This window comes from Arachis hypogaea, chromosome 20 (assembly GCF_003086295.3).
Source record: "Arachis hypogaea cultivar Tifrunner chromosome 20, arahy.Tifrunner.gnm2.J5K5, whole genome shotgun sequence".
Taxonomy (NCBI): domain Eukaryota; kingdom Viridiplantae; phylum Streptophyta; class Magnoliopsida; order Fabales; family Fabaceae; genus Arachis; species Arachis hypogaea.
This window is the reverse complement of record NC_092055.1, coordinates 28,697,908-28,721,791: the sequence shown is the minus strand read 5'-3', so window position 1 is coordinate 28,721,791 and position 23,884 is coordinate 28,697,908. Positions and strand designations below refer to the sequence as shown.

Below are 23,884 nucleotides of genomic sequence, written 5' to 3'. Positions count from 1 at the left end.
ATTCAAAAGGATTCAAAACTTTCATAAAAAAATCACAATTTTTGTAGACAACAGCGGCTATACATAACAAAAATTTTAAGTTTGAACAATGATAATTAAATGTATATGATTATAGGCAAACTTAAGCTTTTTGTAAAGAAATAACTCAATTTAAAGTATTTTAGAATTGAAAAAAATATAGTTCCATAATTTCTCCTAGTTGAAAAGAGTAAGAAATTGGTATCATTTCTCTAATTTAACAGCAGATGTTTTGGTATGAAATCTACCTTTCTTAACTTCTATCATGAACTCTTCTAAAGTCTTTGAAATATCATATCTTCCCCTTAGCTCATCTTTGTCAAAAGGTTCATCTAATGTTTGGTATCACTTCTGCCACCTATTAAAAACAAACATAATTTTCAGTCTCAATAAATATTCAGGTCAAATAATTTTTTATTGATTCAGATTGTGATATATAAAACTGGACAAGTTCAGAAGTTTACATTTGATTTAGTCTTTCTCCCAGTTTTTTACCCAATCAACCTATAAATATGTTTTGGAGTAAATCAAAATGACATATATAATCAAATAGCAAACAACTTTATTAGAATTATAATCTTCATGTGTAATGCATGAAAAAGATATTCTAGTTGCTTGAGAAGGTCAATTATTATAGATAATCATGTTTTTCATCAAAATTTTAGAAGTTCAGAATTTAAATAAAAATTAACCTGCAATTAATAGAAGACAAAAGATAAATGAAAGGAGGAAGCACTTATAATAAAAGCTGTTGTTCTTCTATTTGAGTAGGGATGACTCTTAGATAGATAGAATCTAATGAATAAGAAAACAATTTCTTCTCATGAAAAACTTCTTGCCTCAAAGAGAAGAGTGGCCACTATTAAAAAATACCTTGAAGTCTTGAATAACAAAAAGGGTAAATGTTAGAGAATAAATAAATAAATAAATAAATAAAACAAAAAGACATCAAAATCATCACATCTTTCGGGTAACAAAAATCATTAAAGAAATCTTCTTCAATACAATATCATAAAACTCTATTTGGTAATTATTTGTCTATTATATAGCTTACTTGCAAACAAATAATTATGTACAAAATCTAGGAAAAGAAAGTCAGCTAATAGTTCAATCCCAAAAGAAATTATTAGTACTCCTAAGAAATCCTTCTAAGTTTACTCCTATTTAATAAAAGAATAAAGAATTGATTGCCTTTTAAAATTTGAAATACATTGAAAATATCTCATGTTCAATTAACTTAGTACTTAAAAGGATATTCAGTTTAAAAAGAAAAAAAAATAATAAACTAAGCATACTGGCGTCACAACCACTCTTATTAATTTTATCACATCTTTCTTTTATTAACCCCCCTCCCAAAAAAAAAAAAAAAAAGAAGCAGAACATGAGATACATTTGTACTAAATTTCCTTATTCTACTATCAGCAGATCCTACAAAAGAAGCATAACAAAAGCAACATATAACAATACATTTGTTTTAATTTTCCTTTAAAACATGAAAAAATTGAAAAGATTTCTCAGCAAAGAAATGACAATTACCAGTCTCCCTCACAAACCATCTTACCTTTCCAGATTTCACATATGAACCGAATCCCTTGCTCTTGTCCTGTATCCTCTATGAACATATAAATACACATAAACTATTAATCCAATACCATGGACACTTCAACTGACCACATGTTAATAAAACAGGGTTACCTCTTAACCCCAATGAACTAACCCAAAAATGTTTCCGAATAAAGTAACCAAAAGATGAGATTGACACCAAATCAAATCATAATCATTGCTAGCCAAGTAATTAGGAAGAGTTCAAGCCAAAACATACCCATCCCAGCAGAAGGTTGTATACAATTAAATCTTGAAAAGGGTTGACTTTAGAGGAATTAAAAAGAGATGATATGGTGTATTTTAGTCTATAATTGTTTTAAATCTAGGATTCATTTAATTTGATAATTGTTTTAATGAACAGAAAATAATTCAAAAGCAATACTTTGAGCTAAATCAACACATGAAGGACTAAATATCAACAGAAAATAATTATTATGTAATAATTCGAACTACATGAAGAAGGCCTAAAACTGAAAAAATATCAGTTCCAAAAAAGAAACATAGTTAATAACAAAATCAACACATTCACCACAGCAATTTTTTCCATCTCTTCAACAACATAATCTAGTTCCACTGACAACCAATTAGAATCACACAAAGGCTGGTATACAAAAATGGCAGAGAAAGCATAGTTTGTGTCTTGTCTCAGTAAGACACTAAGCGGGTATGTTCTCTGGTCAAATAACACCATGGGAAAAATGTTATTAAACACTGTAACACCAACAATATTGGAAGTAACTCAACAACAGGATATGGAGTTGAAGAACACTATGTCTCACCTGTTGAATTAGTTCTTTGCTTCAAAGCTTTGACAGTTCCAATAGATGGTGTATTTGTGGTGCCATTATCATTCTCATGCAAAGCCAGAAATTCTGAAGCTTTGGTCCCAGTATCAACTGCAGTAACTACCATTTCAGGTAAAAACACACAATAGAGATAATGCTTGTTTAACACATGCAACTACAAAGGCCAGCCACAAGAATAACTGAGATTTTAAAAAAGAAAATAATAAAAATATTGAAATCAGATCATTATTACCTGTGAGAACTGATAAACTATTGCAAATGGTATAGAAGTGTTCTAGTCCAAAATTTCATAGTGCAAAAGTCATCAAACAGTTGGATTTGAGATCACTTGCATTCAGATTCTTTGTGTATTTAAAAAAAGCAAAAGTCCCTGTAATATATGATGTAAAATTGTTATTGAGTGAGAATGCACTTGATAATCAAATAGATCTGAACGTCGGACAATGATAAATGTGCATGCAATCATTTGAAAGCAAAAAAAAAAATGATTTTATTGTAGATTAACCAAAATTTTAGAATTCCTGACAAATTTTATGCATTGTGCTCCCTCTTGGAAACGGATTCCATAAATTTTAAGAATATCTAGTTAAAAATAAAATAAATAAAATGTAAAAACCAAGCATGGTTAGATTGAATTGAACCGGGTTCAGTACATTTCAAGATATCTAGTTTCATTCATCATAGAATGTAAACATTACCTATTGCTCATACCCACTGGCTTCAGAATCTAATGTCACTGATTCCACTTCAGACAATTCATCTTTTACTTTAAATAGAAGACAAACGTGTTCCACAACTTTTCTACAGCAAAGGTTAGCACCATAGGTTTAGATCATGTCCTGACCTTGACCTAAAGAAATAACTTTCATCATTGCATCTATCTTTGAAATTTTAATAGTAATTTAATGTACCAAAATTACATATAATAGAATGAGTAGATGATTTCAAATCATATAATGTACAACAGACTTATAGACTTTTTTTTGTTAATTGATCATAATATAATCGGATTAATACTCAAAATCTCTTGAAAGATCACGCATTTTTCATTTTCGTTGCTGAATGATTTTTTTAATCAAATTAGTCCTTACAAAATTTAAAATCAATCACATTTGTCCTTCCGTCAATTAGTTAACACCTTCCATTAACGTTTTCCACATGTATCGTTAAATGACAAATCAACAATGATAAAATGACGTCGTCTTTTGGTATTAGGGCATATTGTGTCAAAATGGTGCTGTTTCTCTTTTCCTCTCTCTCAAAACGCATGAAACATCACAATAGCTAGAGAGAACGCGACGGAGCTCGGATCATTGGAAGGGATGAGGAAGCCATAATCGGCGATGCTATGCAGAGTGCGACTGGGCTCATTCTTCGCAGTTTAGGGTACCAATGCTAAGCCATAGTTGGAGTTGTGACCACTAACCAGCGACATTAGCAACATGACAAAATGGAGCAACAGTGATGCCAATTACACAGAGCCAGAGAGACTCACTCAGTGATGCGACACAGAAACCCGACAGCCCAACCACATCACCAATCCACTAGCGACACCCACAAACAGCATGCCACACAAACAACCGGCAGTAATTTTGGTCGAATTTCAGAGTTCAGAGGTAGAGAAAAGTGAGAGATGGAGAGAAGTAAAAATGGAGCCATAGAGCTTGGAGATGGAGGTAACGTTGTGGATTGTAAATCGTAAAAGTGAGAAAGATTGAGAGGCTAGGGATTTATTGCTAGGGTTTCCATATATTCAACTCAAATTGGGCTTTGATTGGGTCAAAATGCATTCTGGGTTAAGTATTTGTTTGGGCGCTATTATTCTGTTAAAAAAAAAAATCTTTTTTTCAATGAAAAAATATTTTTTTTATTTTTTAGCGTGTTTGGCAAATTTTTAGTAGTAAAAGTAAAAGCACTAGAAAAATAAAAAAAGGATCTTTTTGAGAAGCTGATATCTTTTTTTAAAAGATATTTTTTTCTTAAAAAAAGATGTTTTTCATGTAATAAATAAACAAAAAAGTACTTTTATATTGTTATACCCAAACATAATTGATAGATAAAAAGATCTTTTTGCATGAGATATCCAAACATAAAATTACTTTTACTTCTCAATAAGATCTTTTAAAAAAAGATAACTCGAAAAAAGATCTTTTCTTAAAAGCTCACCCAAACAAGCCCTAAGAAGATAACTTTTAAATTGGCTTCTTTCTAAAATGCAACCTCGCACCATAGACTCCAGTCTGGCGATTTAGCGACTTTTTCCGGCGATTCTACTCAAAGCAACTTCTTTCAACTCAAAGTGTAGAACCGCAATAGAAAGGAGAGGTAGAATTATAAAATCATACCCTTTGATCAAAGCACCGTGTTCTTCTCTTTGATCAGAGTTCTGTCGTCTTTTCTCTCTTTGTATGTTTGATATTTTGTGTTTCATGTGAAGAAGGAAAAAAGAGCGTCTGGGTAACGACTAGTGAAAGTGAAAGCTTCAAATGGGGAGAGATGAGAGAAACGGTGTCGTTTTGATATGTGCTGTGTCACTTAACGATTTAGGTGGCAAAATATTAATGGAAACGGTTAACTAATTGACAGAAGGACAAACATGATTGATTTTAAATTTTTCAAGAACTAATTTAATTAAAAAAACTATTTGGGGATGAAAATAGAGAATGCATGATCTTTCAGGGATGATTTTTAGTATTAACCCTAATATAATCTCAAAAGGTGCAAGCAAGAAGCATCCTTATGCAGTCTTAATTACTCTGATTGTCCTCTATTAAGCATTTCTTTATCAATCATGTTAAATGAGGCATAAAGTGCAGAAATTTAATGTCAAAATTTCAATATATAGCATCAATCTCAACCATCCTGGGCAGCAATATTTTCCTTCCTCTAATAACAACATAAATGCAAATCGCAGTGAAAGAAAATTATAAAGGATAGTGTTACCTGGAGGAGGTTGCAGGCAATCAGAGACTCTATCAGAGACCACAACAAACATGTCCTTCTTGGATCCAGTGTTGCGAATCAATTTCCCAAGAACTCGAATGCCAAGCAAAAATTCCTCATCGTACAATAGAGTAGCATATGCCTCGTTGGAAGCTCCCCTCTCTCGAATGACTTTCTTCTTCGGCGGCGGATCCAGCAGCAGTGATGGCCTCCATTAGCGCCGTTGCCTTATTCCTCTTCCTTTCTTTCTCAATCTAATCTCCTTCTTTCTCCCTCACTTCTCTGTTTGCTTTCGCTCTCTTGCATTTGATTCAGCGGCGGCGATGACCTCTCTCACCGCCGACGTTGCCACCCTCTTCTCTTTCTTCCGTCGTGCTTCCCATTGTGTTTTCTTCTTCTTCTTCTTCTCTACTTCCCATCGTGTTAAATTTTCCTTTTTTCTTCTCGTTTTTTTTGGAACATGAGGTTAAGAGAGAGAAAAGAAAATGAGAGCAAAAAAATAAAAAATATTTTACGTTGTTTAGATGAAGAAAAATGAATGAAAAAAAAATAAGAGAATTTTTTTATTTAAATGGAAGAAAAAGTAAAAAGAAAGAAAATCATATTTAAGTTAAATTACAATAATACTCTTATCTATATTATATATAAATTATAATATACTAATGTATTTAAATTATTTTTTTAATAAAAAATAATTCTAATTGTATTTTAGAATTCTAACATATTATCTTTGTTAAAATTAATATTTTTAAAATTTATTATTTTCTATTGTCTTTTATATGCCATAAATAAAAAGATGTATCATTATATTTTAAATATATACGAATAAATAATTTCATAAAAGAATAATAAAAATTTTTCACGTTACATCATTAATCTCCTTAATCATATTTAAGAAAAAGTTTCACTAAATCGTCTTTACAAAATAAAATATTAGCATCAGAAGTGGCTAGCATTTCTTTCTTACTATCTGCGACAAAAACCCATATACAATTCTTATAAACATATAATAAAATACAAAAGAGTAACAATGATTAGGAGGACTCCAGGAGAGTACTATTTTATCACATGTAGGACATTATGAAAGTAACGACTAATTATCTCTCTTGAGCGATGAAAGAAGAAAGATATAGTTCTAGTTTTCACATTGTACCCTATAATATGTAGAAATTTAGCATAGAGCAAATTGAATCCTTTACTCTGCCTGTTCCTCTTAATTTTTGACACAACTGCCTAAATGCTTTAGGGCCCATATGAATGACATCTCGACATTTTTCAGATTTTAGTAACCGTGTCATTAGTTGAGTACGCCTCATTTCTCTCTTCAAGTTGTTGTCATTAATTTGCTTAGGCCTATATTGTGATAATAATTCCAAAGTATACAACACATGCACTGTAACACATGAAATAGATGTGTCACAGATATGTTGTCTCTTTTCTAACTCTTCGTTAACACGAGTTAAGATTTGTATTGGTTCAGGATGATATTGATCAATAGAAGTGATTTGATTTACTTGAAAGTCTGAGTCATGTATGACGTTCGTTCTATCTTCAATATTCGTATCTTCGATATTTTCAATATCCATTTATAAAAATATAATATTTAGAGTGAGCATATCAATAATAAAAGTACTCAAAAAGTGACATTTTATGTTAGATTATAGCAATTTATTTGTTGGAAAAAAACTAAAGTTTTATATAAAACTATGGTTTTATGTTACGCATTTTAAAAAGTACCTTATTTTGATGCACTTATCTCCAATTCTTAAATGCCAAACTTGATTTCGAAGCTCACTATTGTAAAGAAAAAAAAAACACTTTCATCTTATATAATAAACTAAATTTCACTCATGTTTTTCATATAACCTAGGACAATTAAAAGAATTCTGCAACTCAAATTTGAACTTTTAAGGATTTAAATTCAAGAACATAACCTTATACAAAAGCCATCATGTAATAACTAGTTTCAAACTCCCTTCTTTCAATAATATAATATTTATGGTGGACATAAATAATAAAAGTAAGTAAAAAGTTACATTTTTAATTATAATATAACAATTTATTTCTCGGTAAAAAAAAAAAACTAAAGTTTTATACAAAACTATGGTATCACCTTATGCAATATAAGAATACCTTTTTGTGAGGCACTTATCTCCAATTCGTAAATGCCAAATTCAAGTTCAAATCTCGTTGTCATAAACAATAAACATAAACTGTAAAGCACATGATACATTAAATAATTTATTTGTTAAAGAAAAATAGACTTCATGGCAATACATGATACAATGTGCAGCACATATGAAAAATTCAAACTAAAAAATATAATCCTATACAACTAAAATTAGAGTAAATGCTCAATCCAGTCTCTAACCATTTGAACAACGGACAAAACACCCCCTGAAGATATGAAATTGATCCACCGGACCCCAACCACACCCGAAACTGCTTATAGCGGACCCTGCAACCGGATCTGAGAAGGTGGAGTGACGACATGTCAGTTTCTCCGCCACATGGATATTGTCTTCTTCCAAATTGAGACCAATCGACTCCTCCTAATTTTAGAAATGGCGTCGTCAAAGTTGGATTGAATCTTCTCTAAATTAGGGTTCAGATCTTTGTTGGAGCTACATTTGGAGATTACTATATGCAAGTCATGACTGAAAAAGATGGTGGTTGCTACCCACGAAGTAAAATCAAGACGGGTGCCGATGCACAAAGCGAGGATTCGAGTGCAATGCTGGGCTCGACCAGTAGCTTTCGGAAAGGTGCGAATAGTAGGAAGAAAAAATTTACAGCACTTACATGTAACTATGGAATATATACCATAATATTTGAATCAAGCACCATAGACAATCCAAACAGACTCTTCTTCGGGTGCGCCTATTTTAAGGTAAATACATTGAAGTGGGACATTCTCCAGTTTCACTTTCTTTCTTTCTTTCTTTCTTTCTTTCTTTCTTTCTTTCTTTCTTTCTTTCTTTCTTGTCTTAGCAAGTTCATGTGTTGTTGCAAACTAGAACTCCTCACTGTAAATTTATTGCTTGGTTGGATGAATATTTGACATCTTTCTATGCTAAAGGTGTTAGTTCTAATGAATTAGTGGACCAAGTTAAGAGATTGGAAGAGAAGTTGGAATCCATGGAGTTGTTGATGGCAAAGGATAGAGCAAGAATGAAAGCTAAGAGTACTAAATGCAAGACTATTCTGACATTGTTGGTTGGAATTGCAATGGAACTGTCATTTTGGGTCTTATTCAGCGGACTGTATGGTTGAAAAATTTGGTTCCTAGTTTATAAGAACTAGGTTAGGATATAAAAATAGGGTTGTATCATGGATATTTTTTGTTGAAAAATGTGTGAGTTTATATCTATTAATATATAATAGGAGAGTAGTAAGGAGGTCTGTGATCGACAAGTGGAGCGTTCCATGTTCGACACGTGGAGCATTCTGTGTTTGACACTTGGAGCTGTGTATGATTGACAAATGTATGTTTTCAATGCTGGGCACTTCACTGTTTTCAATTCAAAGAAGTAATTGGGCGGGATTTGATTCAAATTCAAATTTAAAAAGGATTTTGTTTCGGGACTTTCAAGAAGAGAATATGAAAGAGAGAGAGTTTCCAGTTCTGATAGGGGGAGTAGTTGGCACCAGACTTTCTCTTTTGATGTCGCAGAGGGTGGCAATGACAACGACGGTCACAGAGAAAGATGCTAGATCGACAGAGAAAAGAATAGGAATGAGGTGACGGCGGTGATGAAGGCTACTGCCGCTGTTGGATCCATAGAACTGCCTTTACCGCAGAACGCCGTCGCAGCCGTTTCTTCGCCGGTTGATGCTGCGAATGAAGGATGGTTAGTTCTCTCTTTATTTTGTTGTTTGATTTCGTTATAACTCGAGAAGAATCCTTTATAATCCATTCTTCGGTGAACGACAGCTTTAAGTTTCACTGCTCCATGGTAGGAAGTCAATTAAAGCTCTTCTTCATCCTTTTTAATTTTCTCCACTGAAAAGTAAGTTGAGGAGTGCTTCTTTTTTAATTATTACTAGCAGCTGATGATGATGTTGCTTAGAACTTTATTATTTACAAAGTTGTGTATTTGAAAACTCATTTTAAATAAATTTTCTCTGCTAAATGTAACGAGTCATGATAAAACAGATATTTGTAAATAAATTTTAGTTAATATATAAATTTTCAAAAAATAGATCTAACAGGAACTTATCATAATGCAAATTGTTTGGTTATAGCTGCCTCTGAATCGAATGCAAGAGAGCGAAAGCAAATAGAGCAGTGAGGGAGAAAGAAGGAGGAATGAAGCAATGGCGGTAATGGAGGCCACTGTTGATGCTGGATCTGCCACTGAAGTAGAAATTCGTTCGAGAGAGGGGAGCTTCCAACGAGGCATATGCTACTCTGTTGTACGGTGAGGAATCCTTATAATCCAGTCTTCGGTGAATGACAGCTTCAAGTTCCACTCCTCCATGGTAGGAAGTCAATTAAAGCTCTTCTTCATTCTTTTTAATTTTTTGGTATAAATTTTTATTATAATCTATATTTCATCTTTCTAATTTTTAATGAGTACAGTTATGTGTTTGGGTCAGATATTGTAGATTCAAGAACCAGTTTGGAGTTTTTATGTGAAAGTCACCATTATGCCAGATTTAAGAAACAAATTTACACGAAAGTCACCATTATGGACTGGGATTCGGGATTTGTTCAAGTAAGTTGAAGAGTGCTTCTTTTTAAATTATTATCAGTAGCTGATGATGATGTTGCTTAGAATTCTATTATCTACAAAGTTGTGTATTTGAAAACTTATATGAAATAAATTTCCTCTGCTAAATGTAACGAGTCATGATAAAATAGATATTTGTAAATAAATTTTAATTAATATATAAATTTTCAAAAAATAGATCTATCAGTAACTTATCATAATGCAAACTGTTTGGTTATAGCCGCTTCTGAATCGAATGTGAGCGAAAGCAAATAGAGCAGTAAGGGAGAAAGAAGGAGGTTAGATTGAGAAAGAAAGGAGGAGGAATGAGTCAATGGCATATGCTACTCTGTTGTACGGTGAGGAATTTTTTCTTGGGAAATTGATTTGCAACAGTGGATCCAAGAAGGACATGTTTATTGTGGTCTCGGATGGAGTCTCTGATTGCCTGCAACCTCCCCCAGGTAACGCTATCATTTATAATTTCCTTTTATTGTGTTTTGCATTTATGCTGTTATTAGAGGAAGGAAAATATTGCTGCCCAAGATGGTTGAGAATGATGCTATAAATTGAATTTTTGACATTAAATCTCTGCACTTTATACCTCATTTGACGTGATCGATAATATTTTTATCAAGCCCAAATATATATATCATTTTAGAGTTTAATTTAACATTATTTAGACCTTCTCAATTATACCGGTACTTTAATCACAGGTTGAAAACAATCTTTTTTCTCATTCGGAATTTTCTTGGTTCCTTTGAAAGAAGTGGTTAGTTTAGTAATTTCATCTATTAGCAACAATCTAGAAGAATTGATTTTCAATAATTGGAATATGCAAAATAAATCTTTTATTTTGGTTTCTAATTGAAATGAGTGGTTGTGTTCTTAGTCCAATATAAGATAAGGTATCTACTGCATTTTATGCATTCAATATAATATTTTTTTTGTGGTTTCTACAAAATTTTCTATTACTAGACATGCTTTGGGCCTAAGATAAGGAAGATATTTTACAGCTGCAAGAGCAATAGATGTTCTGAATTTCACTCCACTGAACAACAAACCCATTAAGAAAAAGAAAGAAATGCTAGACAAGTTCTGTGAGAACCCCTTTTACTTGAAAATTCTCAACGAACATGTACTGAATCAGTGCTGTGTTTGCACCACCATGTAAACATAGCTTCTCTGTTCCTTTACTGTTCCAATATAATAGTATTGTTCATGCTGATTCTACCTTGCTTTGGACTATTTTTTTTCTTAGCCCTCACATGCTTTTTTTCCAGGGATTAATTAATGTGAATTACGAATCAGAAGTGGAACACAAATTTCTTTCTATATTTCGGAAGGGATGGAGAGGTACAAAGTAACTTAATTTTGTCTTCCCATTTCTAGGACTTAAGAAGCTGTTCATTTAATGTTCATCTTCCGAATATTACTTGAAATTAACGTTTTTCTTTGTTTTCCAATAATCCAGGTCCTTATGTTGCTGTTTCTCTGGATAGGGTTGTGGATGTTGATAGAAATCTAGGAGATGAAAAGTTGGTTACTGATGGATTTCAAGAACCCATAGACATGTTAGAATCACTGACTTTAGATTTTGAGGCCAGTGGGTTTGAGCAATAGGTAATGTTTACATTCTATAATGATTGAAACTAGATATTCTTGAAATGTGCTGAACCGGTTCAATTTAACTAGATATTCTTAAAATGTATTGAATCCATTTCCAGGAGGGAGCACAATGCATAAAATTTACTTAGCTCTAAAATTTTGGTTAATCTACAATAAAATAATTATTTTTTTTTGCTTTCAAATGATTGCATGCACATTTTGGTTGATCTACAATAATCCGTTTCCTTTTTGTTGTTGGATAGCTTACCGGGTTTGTCTTCTATTAACTATATTGCTAATTTTTTTTGTCTATTTTCGCATCTTATTTCATTTCTTAAAGAACATCTGAGGTGGTGATTGTCTCTCATGGAGTCTTTGATTATGCCAACAATGTCCTCCAGGTAACACTATACTTTATAATTTCCTTTTGTTGCCATTTGCATTCATGTTGTTATTAGAGGAATGAAAAAATTGCTGCCTAGGATGGTGGATATTGATTCTATATAATGAAATTGACATTAAATTTCTACATTTTATGTTTCATTTGATATGATTGATAACACTTTTATCCAGTTCAATATTATATTTAATGTTATATAGACCTTTTCAATTTTGTCGGTACTTCCATCCTCATCATCATAGAGTTCATGAGGAAGTTCAATAATATTTATTTGGGTTTGATGCCTGTAATCAGCAATCCTTAATCTATAACATATAGAGAAGAAAGAATAAACATTTGTGTGTTATATCCATTTCATTTTAATTAATTGGATCTAACACTAAAATATATTTGTGTTCTGAATTTGCACCCACCATCTCATTGTTAGGGATTCTTTCATTTGGCATGTCAAACCTCTCATACTAACACTTTACATATGCCAATATAAATTTTATCGAAAGATGTTTCGAGGTCTTAATTTATCAGCTAGAATTGATTTCAGTAAAAAAGATTTGGTTTTGGAAATTCTACAAGAGATAATTTTAGAGCAATGAAGATCATCAAGTAATGCAAAATGCAGATTACAATGTTAAAGTTTTGATTATCATATTTTGAAGGTTTATGGGATTTTTGTAAAAATTTTAATGAATATGGAGCAGTTTGTTTTTTATCTGAAACTTAATCATGTGATACTTTCATGAGATGGTTTAAAACAAACCAAACCATGGAGCAGTTTCTTGGACTATTAGGAGTCCAACAGCAATAGCAGAAAGTTGGAGATGCTATTGCTCTTGAAGTTAGAGTTGCTTCTCTTGAAAATGTTACCCCTCTTGAAGTTGGGTGTTTTTTTATAATTTAAAAAAATTTGGTAAAAACTATTTATAACAACAATGGTTTTTCTCAAAGGCTATAGTTTTTTTTCCTAAACATAAAATGTTGTTCAGCGGTGTATGCATATCTTAAGTTTAGGAGTTGTTTCATAAAATGCTGGAGTAAAACAGCATCACACTTAAAATAAGCATAGTCATTGTTGTCTGTTGACATCTTATGTAATTTAGTAGCTTTGACTTTTATAGACTTTTTTTGTTACTACAAATTTCGATTTGCTTTTGGTTTTGCTAAGTAATTTGAAAACTTGATTTCTTTTTTAAGGAACAACTTCTTTGACAAAGCTCAAGGTGTGAAATCTGCTGCAACGTGCTCCGGCTGAAGTTGCACCTGCCAAAGCGGTATGAATGATTCATTTTCCTTAATCGCTATTTTTTCATCGTTTTTTATGTTTAAATTAGATCATTTTTGTCTCTTCTTTAATTTGTTCAGTTTAATTCTTGGATGGCACTCTTTAAAATTTAACTAAGTTTATATGTATTTAAATAATTTTGATCTTCCTTTTCCTTCCATAACTAACATTTGTATATATTTTTTTTGAGTTTCCTTTAAAAATGATTTTCATACCATATATAAATATCGAAAACTCAAGGACACATAGATAATGCAAATGGTTAAAGTCATGTATTACATGCAGTATTTTGTGAATATGCAGCAATAATAATAATAATAGTTCGTAAATTATCTACTTTAATTTTCTTTTTCTTCTGCTATACATGCATGATGAATGTAGTTTTTCATTTTTTATTTTGTACTATGATTTCTATTAACTCAGTATATACCACTACTGCAGCTTTATGTTATGGTTTGTTGGCAGTTTTTTAATCATTAAACCATGCTCTTGACTATTTTCTGTAAGTCTGCAACTATAACAACTTGAAAATTATATAGATTTTCTTTTCCTTATTTTGTAAAATAAATATTTTATACTTAACTAATTTAACAATAGGTCACTACATGTAAAAAAAATATTTTTTTACTTTTTTAGTTAACTAATTCATTGTTAGCATTTTCATAGATAAGAGATCATGAACTTGAATTCTACAATAATTCCATTAGCCTGTGTACTAAAGAGTTCAATTGTATCTTTTTTATGTGCCTTTGATGTTATGAACTTCCATGTAGATCTTCGATTGTGGTTTAATAGAAGAAGGTAGAGATAATAGGAGATGTATTCATCCTAATTTTGTATTATTGCTGAAAGTTTTCAATTGCTCTCTCTTACTTTTTGTGTTGTTCCTCGCTCCCCCTCTGATTTAAACTTCTATGTTTTTAATTTTAAAGATTTTATTATCAGCTTAGGTGATATTGCTTGAGCCATTCACCGTTCAATTTGTCCCATTGATCTTTGGAGGTGATGTAATTATTGTGCTACTAATAATTGTAATTTTAATTATTATAATCGACAGAGTATGAAAATGACTATAAGATTAGCAAATATATAATTATTTGTTGCACATTGAAGATACAAATTTGTTGTCTTTACATAGATGTCGACATAGATGAAAGAACTTCTTAATCTAAGGTTTAATCACTGCATTATTATTCAACTTTGTTGGCCAGTGATAAATAATTTTACTTCATTAAAACTGTCATTGCAGTGTTTTTTAGTAAGCACAGAAACCAAGTTCATGGTATATAATTATATCACTGACTTTGTTGCATATTTGGTTCTTCTTAAACTATGTTTTGTTAGTATTATTGTTATTGTTTGTGTTGAAGCTTGATATGTTTTGTTTTATGTTCCTGGTGGGTTAAGTAGGAGATTATAAAAAAAGAGATATTTTATTTGCCATGTGGTTAGATGTAAATTATAGCCTTTTTTTACAAAGGATTTATGTATAATTATTAGTGTTTATCAGTGTAAAAAGAAATAGTCTTTACATGTTGGGAGAATGTAGAGAAATGAGAAAGAGTTGCAAAGATATTTGCCCTTGCTCTTGATTTGGATGCCAAGAGCTTTAAGAAACGTTATTGCTTGGAGAGCCAATAGAACTTCTGTCTTTGCTGCACTATGAAGGTTTTGAATCATTACTATCCTGTCATATACTCATGATTTTTGTTTAATTACTCATGTTGCAAATAAAGGAAATTTTTTTGTTTTTAATTGAAATGATTGGCTGTGTTTTTAGTCCAATATAAATTATCTATCACCAATAACCATAGTTTCACCAATTTTTTCCATAGATTCTAATTTTTAGTATTCTTGAATTTTTGAATTAAATTTGAAATTAAGATATTGCAAGGAATTACAATATGAGGAAACCAAAAGCATGAGAGAAATGAGTATTATTAATTTACACGTGATGACCAAAGATAAAGTATAATCATCTATCTATATGTATCTTTTCTTTCTTTTTATTATCAATTACTATCCTTAAAGATCAAGAAAAATGAAGGATATTTGATTGAAATGTGCTTTATTTCGAATTTCACTATTTAAATATCCTCATGCCAACTTAACATTCCTTATTATATATGATTTATAATGGTTTGAATTAATCAATGATCTAGCTATTTACCTTTTTTTTGTGATGTGATGTAATTATCTTTCCTTGAATACTTATATTGGAATCCGCCAAAAATAGTGATGAAAGAAATTAAAGAAACAGTTGCCAAACTTTAATTTTAGTGTGACTGTAAGACCCAAAACTTTTGAAAAGTCTTATTATGATCAAGTCTCAAATCATATAGTTATTTATAACATTAATTTCAGAGATTATTTTATTAAGGATAATTAAGGCAAGTTTTGATTTATTGAACTTGAGATAAGTTATGATTATTATCCAATTTTATAATTATTGGATTATTTTCTATATTTAAAGTATAAGGTTGATAGTTATGAAATAATAAGTATTTTATATGATTTAGATTAAATAAGTAATATTTTAAATATTATTACTGCTATTTTGGAAAATGAATAAATTAAGTATATTATTTCTAATTTTTAGATTTGGGCATTTTATTGAAAATATTGTGAAATTGATGAGCAAATAGTATTTTCTATATACAATTAGTGTTTGATTTAATTTGGGTTTCAATTACTACATTATTCCCAATTTCATCTGAAATTACTAAAATGCCCCTAACCCTAATTTTTGAAAATGAAACCCTAATCCTAAAACCCTAACCCAGTGACCCGGTTCCTTTCTCACCCAACCCAGCAGCAGCAACACAAATGTTTCTTTTTTTCCCTCAAACCCACACGCAGCAACAGTAGCAGATCGGAGGAGTGGGGAAGAGAGGAGGGGCGACGATGGCTGGGGCCTCACTGCCACCGCCGTCCAGCTCAACGCCGCCACACCCTACCTGTTTTCCTTCCTCCCCTCATTCACGCGACACATAGCAGCAACAGCTGCCAAACGAAGCAAAGAAAGAAAGAGGGAACGGAGTGCGGCAGGGAGAAGGAGAGGAGACGCGTCGGAGCCGCGGGGCCTCACCGCCACCGTCGCGTTGTGCCGCCGCATTCCACGCCTTGCCGCCACTGTTGTACACCGAAGGGAGAAAGAGAAAGAGACACGGAGTCAGCGTCGCGCAGAGAAGGAGTCGCTGCCAGCTCCATCGTCCTCACTGCCTTGCCACCGTCGAGCTCGCAACCTTGGAGGGAGCACAGCGCCGCCGTGAGTCCTGACCAGAAGAGAGCGAGAGACCAAGAGAGGAATATGGAGTCGGCGACGCACAGGGAGGCACTCGCCGCTGCCGTCGCGCGCCGTCGCCCGTCTGGGTTGCTCTGCCGCCGTGAATCTCCTCGCTGTTGGGGTCTCACCGTCGCCGTCCCTGTTGTGGCTGGTGTCGTCACTGAAGACCCACCATTGCTGGAGAAAGGAAGAGAGTCAGAGGAGGAGAGCCACGCCGGAGAAGAACTGCTGCGGAGCTGTCCCTGCCGCTGCGCCCAGCAGCTGTCGGGAGCCTTGTCGCCGTTCATGGGGTGTGCCGGTAAGCTCATGCCGTCGGAAAACCTCGCTGCCATCACCGGAAAAGCCACTGCCGGTAAGGGTCTTGTCATTAGCCTCTGTCCTTTTGAATTCCGAGAATATTATGGTCACTGCATGTTGGTTTCAGTTGTCGTGATCGGAATTCGTTGCCGCTGCCGCTTGAGGTGGCTGTTGGGGCTACCGCCCAACCGGTTCAGAGGTCGTTGCTGTTCGGTTCGGCCGTTCTTTCTTAGTTTCAGTAAGTATTCCGGTTTCGAGAGCTCTGCGTTAGTGTTCTGTTCTGTGTAATAAAGTAATCGTAATGTTAATGGTTTTAGGAGCTAGAATCCGGTTCGCTTGTGCCGTTTGGGGCTGTTTCTGCTTTTGAGAGAGCGGGCAGAGCCGAGATTTTGATTGCCGGTGATTTTGGGTCGAGTTAAAAGGAGTTGGTTAACGAGTTGGGTTGTGGTTCCAATGTTGTGAGGTAGGGGCGCTTTCCGAAAACTACAGTTCATTATTGGAATTATTACATATGGATACTGATGTGAGATATGATGTAATTAGTGATTGTATCTGCCTTATGTATTATTTGATTGACTCGAATGATTATGGATGTTGGCTTGGCTGAATTGTTGTGTGGCTTGTGAAATGTAATGTTTGAAGTTGATTCTTTAAATATTTGAAATAAGTCTAATCCGTTGAGGATTGGTTTGAATTGAGTCAATTATTTTGATGATGTGAAAGATAGAATGCTCTTGAAATCCAGCCTGGGTTGCTTTAATTGCTCTGGTTTTGATAAATGATTTATTACTGAACCGATTCTTTAAAGCTTTGGAAATGAGTTAAATTGATTGATATTGAGTTGATTTCTGAAATAGTTTCCTTGAGATATGCCACTGAGGCGACTGTTGGATTTAGCTTGCTTTTGAATTGATTTCTGGTTTTGGGCTGTTAAAAAGGAATGAGAATCGGTTTAGTTGGGACCCGAACCGGGTGGCAAAAGTCCAAGTTTTAGGGGAGGTGCTGCCGAAATTTCTATAAAATCTAAGTCTTGTTTGAAAGGTTATTTAAAAGATTTGGATTTGAGAAATTGTATTATTTGATTTATTAAGAGGATAATTATGCTTTCCAGCTTAATTTATTTGATGAACCTTATACGTTGAGTTCGGTTTATTTAGAACTGAACTATGTTTACCGTTTGAATCACTGAAGGAAAGAATGATGCTATAATATTGATTTCAATATAAAAAGGAGTTTTTAGTGATTTTTAAAGGAACCTAGATTTTTGATTGAGTAATCAAGTTTGAGGCATTTTAAAAGAGTTGGAAAAATGGGTTCCAAAAAGAAATCTGAAAGCGGTTTGATTCAAATGAACTGGTTCCGTTTCAAATGAGTTGATTTTTGGACCGGGTTGGAACTTGTGATTTTGTATGGTTCAGTTTCATAATAAATTTAGTTTTATTTACTTGAACCGGGAATCTATGATTTTAAAAGTTTCAATGAATTTTAAGGAATTTATATAAGTTGACCTTCCCTAAAGACTTGGGACTCTGGCAAGAAACTTTTGTTATAAAATCCCATTGTTGGATGGGTGATTTTGAATGTTCCCAAAAAGAATCTTTAACTTTCCATGGTTTTGGAAGTTTTGGAAAGAGAATGCCGAAAGTGGCTTTGCTTTAAAAAGGAAACTCACTTTGAGTAAATTTGGCTTATGAGCCTGAGATGATTTGAAAATGAGATCTTCAAAGTCAAGGCTAAAAAGAGTTGAAATTCTATTTCAAGTGAAATGATTTGGGAAAAAGTGATTTATGGCTTAAATGCCGATTTTATGAATTTATGATGTTGAATGTGGAAGTGCTGTTTTGTTGTGAGCCGGAATGGCTATGTATGATTATAAATATTGCTTGGTTCTGGATTGAACCGTGAGCCGGAATGGCTGTGTATGATACGAATATTGGCTGGTTCTGGACTGAACCGTGAGCCGGATGGCTGAGATGGATGTTGATCCATGGATGAGATTGAATGCTTGTTTATGCTGAATCATTGGTAAATGTGAATGTTGCGCTTCCACTATCTGAGATACGAGTTTCCCTAGGTAGTAGCAGTGGCTAGCCACCACGTGCTCCAGGTTGAGACTTGATACTCTGTTGACCCTATGTCGTAAGTGTGGCCGGGCACTGTGAAAGTCCCGGATGAGCTCGCCCCCGTAAATATTCACCAGTGAAGGTGATGGATATGGATCATGATTATGATCAAGTTTATGATGAGTATAACTCGAGTTGGGGATGCGCGACAGAGGGACAGTCCAATGGTTAGCTACCAGGACTTGTCGGGTTGGCTCTATAACCGACAGATGATATCATCAGCCATTAGGGACAGGCATGCATCATATGCATCTATGTGACATTGTTTGGGTGTGCATATCATACTTGGTTTGCCTATGTGATTGATTGCTAATTGTTCTACTTGCAATAACTGTTTGTTTGTGCTTGCATCTTCCTTTTTGTGTTTGCTACTGGGACTTTGTTGGATTGTGGTGATTGGTTGATGGTTGGATTGTTTGGGCCTAGGGCCGTGGTTGGAATGATATGAACCGATGGTTGATTTTGGTTTCGTGTTTCTGGTTTGGAATAAAATATGAAAAGCTATTTTGGTACAGTATAGATAAACCTTTTTGAAAGGCTTTGATGTTTTGAGAATAGAATGGTTCCTCTTTCAGAAAAGATTTCCGACTTTACTTTTATTGTAAACCGTTGTTTTTGAAAAGAGGCATAAGACGGTTATAAATCACTGGCACGGTTTATCTTCATGTATCCTATTACAGTAATTCCCAAAAACCCTCTACTGAGAACCCTTTCGAGGATGATGTTCTCACCCCCCCTACATTTTTCCCCTTTCAGGATATGGGCGCAGAAGTTATGAAGAGCTTATTTAATTGTTGTTGTGATGCTCTGTATTGTTTTAGTTATGGTTTATTGTACCCTCACCTTTATCTTGATATATATTCTGTAAGAGGGATAGGGATTGTATTGGTTAATGTTTGTAATATTATTTATATATATTTATGTATATATATGGATGTACTCTTTTTGAGTTGTTGTAAGTTGAATGGTATTTATGGATGTACGTTATCGAACGAAAGTATCTTTGGGAGCGGTATTGCGGTTTAAAGTTTTTAACAGGCTCATATTTTAGTATTAATTAATATAAGTGTCGTCGTAATGTCCGAACTATCATAGTCGCGCAGCCGGAAGTGCGAGTTTTGGTAGTTAGGTTATTACAGTGACTATTGAATTTTGATTTTTTAGATATAAAGTACCATGTTTAGAGGCTTATATATGATGCCGCCTTTAGGTTCTAATTGCTTTTGTTTGACCCTGTTGACTTAGAAATGATACTTGAAGCCCATCAAATGTAATAGTTAAGTTCAACACTGTCCTTTAACTATATCATGTATCTTTTTGTTCTATCTTTCTTTTAGTAGTTTGAAAAGTTTTCTTTCAAATCTTACTGCTTTTTATGAGATTATCAACCAATGCTTTGAAGGTAAGTAAAAATGATGTGACAGTGATCTTGGAATATGATAATATAACTGATTGATTCATGACTCATTTTATATAGGGACAAGATTTAGGACATATTTGTTCGAATTTCAAAAAGTGATATTGGATAGTTTTTAACTCAAGTTATTATGTATTTATCTTCACTTTCAAGCTATAGGATTTACAATGTGAATGTCAGAAGTAAATCCCTCTCTTGCTGAGGAGGCACTACAGGAACTCACGAACAAGATAGCCAATCTAGAAATCAAACAAGAAGATTTGAATTTGAAAGTAAAGCGCAGTATAAAATAGAAGAAAATGATATTTTTCGAGCAAATTATTCGTTCTAGGAGATGGATTATGCAAACTTGAGTGTTATTGTTGGAAAAAAGAGAACTTAAGTGATAAATTGTGGATTATGCAAAAATCTAAATGTGGTCAAGTTAGTGTTACACAAAATATTTTGCATTTACTATATGTTTCTTTTTCTTATAGTACTTGCTTGAACTTGTGAGAAATGTAATATCATCATTTTTAGCATAAATTCAGTATTTTAGTTGATGAAATTTTCAAAAAAAATCTTAGTTTTAGTTTATAATTAGCATTGTAAAAAGCTGTGAAAGGAGTTGCAATAACTTTTAAGTTTATCGCATACTAAATTTAATTTAGAAATGGAGTTGAAGCAACTAAATAAAATATTTTAGTATGATTAGTTTAGTATAGCTTAAACATAATTCAATATTTCTAAAGCATATGTATTTATTATTTTCTGTAGTTATGCCATAGTAGAAAATTGTCGTAGAGAAATTGTCACAAAAACTATGTGCATGTGGAAACATAATAACAACTTTATTAGCATATATATATATATATATATATATATATATATATATATATATAAATAAACAAATTTGTAGGTCTATAAGGGATGAAGAAACAATTTTTACAATAGAAAAAAAAGGTTTGAATTAAAACATAAATTGATAAACATAATTTTTTCTGCGTTTTATCTGATTCAAAGTATAGTTAGAATTAAAAAACAATGACTATTACATCAATACAGTAATTATAAAATAAAGAAAAAGATTAATACATTAATAAACTTTCATATCCACGCATTATGTATTTAAATTTGTCATGAGCTTTGTTATTTTTTTGAAAGGGAAGAACCTTTTTTCGTGTCTATTTAAGAGGGTGTGGTTGCTTTTGGGAACGAAGATGGTTGAAGAAGTAAAAATTTTTTGATTTTTTTGTTAAAAATTAAATGCACAATGTAATAGTATATTCCTTAACTTACAAACTGATATTGAATATGTATATAAAAATTTATTTATGTTTTTTATATGAAAAAAAATTATCCAGCACATATAAACAAGATAACATAGTTGATATATATACATTAGATCATAAATTAAGTCTGTTGGTCCTTATAGTTTTGTAAAATTTTCAATTAGATCCCTATACTTTTTTTTTCTTTTAATTTGGTCTCTGCACCAATTTTTTTTTTCAATTAGGTCCCTCTTAACAGTAATTAGTTTAATTGTATAGGACCCAACTAAAAAAATTGGTGCAGCAATCCAAATAAAAAAAAGTATAAAGATCCAATTAAAAAAATTGGTGCAGAGACTTAATTAAAAAGAAAAAATATAAGGATTTAATTAAAAATTTTATAAAACCATAGAGACTAACAAAATAATTAAACCAAATATCTATTAATATTTTTATAAATAAATTATACATAAATACAATAAAATAGATTATGTACCAGGCTTTACACTAGTGTAATATGTATGTTTTGCAACCTTGAGAATGAAAATAGGTTGTTATTTTCTTCTATATTCACTGCATGAATACTAGCAACTTTATTATTAGGTGATCCAAGTTGACAAAAAGAACAAAAAGACTAGAACTGGTAACATTACCAGAGTACTTGTAACCAAATTAGTAGTAGACAAGTGCATTTAAGGTACTCAAAATACATAAAATGAGGCAACCAAAATATATAACCAGAATAATGACAGCAGAGGCGATGTCTAAGCCAATTCAGTACTGCTACACAACATAAGTAAGCCAAATCAAAATACAAAAGAGCATTAAGTCTAATAGCATTTAAGCCAAAACAAAACATAGGATCCCATGTACTACAAGAAGACCTTACAAAAAGAGTATTTCATCGTGAAAAGGTTCATTAATCCTTCTTTGGTAGATTTAGGCCTGGGGTTGGAATGAATTTAAGCAACCTTGATGAAGTTTGGTTGCCAGCTACTGCTATTGTCTCCATTGAAGTGGCTTCACCACTGATGTTAGGTTGTACACGAGGAAGTCTTGGGTCTTGAGTAGGGTTTGCATTAGGTTGAGTTTGTGGAATGGTGGTATTTTCATGTTGTTGTGTTGCTGGTGGGGATAGGGGCCTAAATATCTTCTGTTTTGGCCTAAACCTTATGCCATTGTTTGCCATTGCAACCTTAGGAGCTTTAGGTTGAACCACAGTGGGCTGTTAACATAAAGACAACCAGTACAGATAAGCACACAATAGGCTTCAAATACACAAAAATAAAAATAGTTGTTGTTACCTCTGATTGTGGGGCAGATTGTAAGACATTAATTTCATCTGCCTCACCTATGGGCCTCTTTGGCATCTTTTTTTGTTCTTCCTGGCCTTTTCCTATATGAATGCAAAAGTGAAAATTCACTACTAATCTTGATAACATACACAACACAACAATTAAATCCACACAAAATTATGTACTTGCAAACTAAAAGGATCCATTACCACTGAGCTGACCAAAGGTTCATCAGTGACATCTGTAGTACCTATGTTAATTTGACCCGAGCCTCCAACCTGAATACAATTAAAAGACCATGAATGTCTATCCCTTATCTTTCAAGATAGAAAACACCCTAACCAATTTAAGTTCAGTACAGATAAATACCTAACCATTATAAGTATAGTACAATTTGGTCCTTGAAATCACAAATATGTACATGTTCAGTTTGTTCATTTGCATTATGCACGGCCAACTGTAGATTAGAAGCCTTTGATTTTTTTTCTCTTTGGTTGCCAATTAGGTCTTGAAGGTGTTCCCTTGCAAGTCTTGTAATAATGCTCATTTTTCCCGCACTTGCTGCACGTGACTTGAAAAGTCCTCTTAACCTTGTCACCATTAGGTTGTGGTGGTGGGGGAGCTGCATCTGACCTTCATTTTTTCGGACGTCCAGCCGGTCTTGTTATTCTAGGTGGGTTAGGCTTTGGTTGACTTGCTTCTTCCCAAAACTCTTCACTATTTACTGGTTTCACACACACATTATAAGTGGCCCTAACAGCATCCATTATTAGTAGTGGACTAATAAAGTCCTCAGCAGCTTTGATCCTAAGTTTAGATATGGCAGCAACAGCATGTACACATGG

At 33.0% G+C, this 23,884-nt stretch overlaps 1 protein-coding gene and 1 long non-coding RNA gene across 3 annotated transcripts; one reads left to right on the top strand and one right to left on the bottom strand.

The window, feature by feature from the left end:
• Positions 1-377: 377 nt before the first annotated feature.
• LOC112784582 (uncharacterized) lies at positions 378-3,138 on the bottom strand. Its single transcript, XR_011878688.1, has 3 exons — positions 2,662-3,138; positions 2,403-2,519; positions 378-1,630 (listed from the first exon to the last, which is right to left on the bottom strand). It is a non-coding gene; the product is annotated as an uncharacterized lncRNA (long non-coding RNA).
• Positions 3,139-16,125: 12,987 nt separating this feature from the next.
• On the top strand, positions 16,126-20,069 carry LOC140182584 (uncharacterized). Of its 2 annotated transcripts, XR_011878473.1 has the most exons (4): positions 16,126-17,009; positions 17,082-17,192; positions 17,272-17,417; positions 19,834-20,069. XR_011878473.1 is itself a non-coding variant. In XM_072229691.1 (3 exons), exons 1-3 carry the CDS (start codon positions 16,682-16,684, stop codon positions 17,319-17,321), a joined length of 489 nt encoding a protein of 162 aa, XP_072085792.1. In that variant the 5' UTR covers positions 16,126-16,681; the 3' UTR covers positions 17,322-17,657. The 2 variants fall into 2 exon arrangements, 1 of the variants encoding a protein (XP_072085792.1); XM_072229691.1 differs by lacking the exon at positions 19,834-20,069 and having other exon boundaries at positions 17,272-17,657.
• Positions 20,070-23,884: the final 3,815 nt, after the last annotated feature.

What these genes read in the sequence shown, in the direction of transcription:
- LOC140182584 (XM_072229691.1), top strand. Translation starts at nt 16,682, where the DNA reads ATGGAGTCGGCGACGCACAGGGAGGCACTCGCCGCTGCCGTCGCGCGC. An exon ending in CACCGGAAAAGCCACTGCCG is followed by an intron (nt 17,010 to 17,081) that starts GTAAGGGTCTTG and finishes TGTTGGTTTCAG; the next exon opens with TTGTCGTGATCGGAATTCGT. An exon ending in GCCGTTCTTTCTTAGTTTCA is followed by an intron (nt 17,193 to 17,271) that starts GTAAGTATTCCG and finishes TAATGGTTTTAG; the next exon opens with GAGCTAGAATCCGGTTCGCT.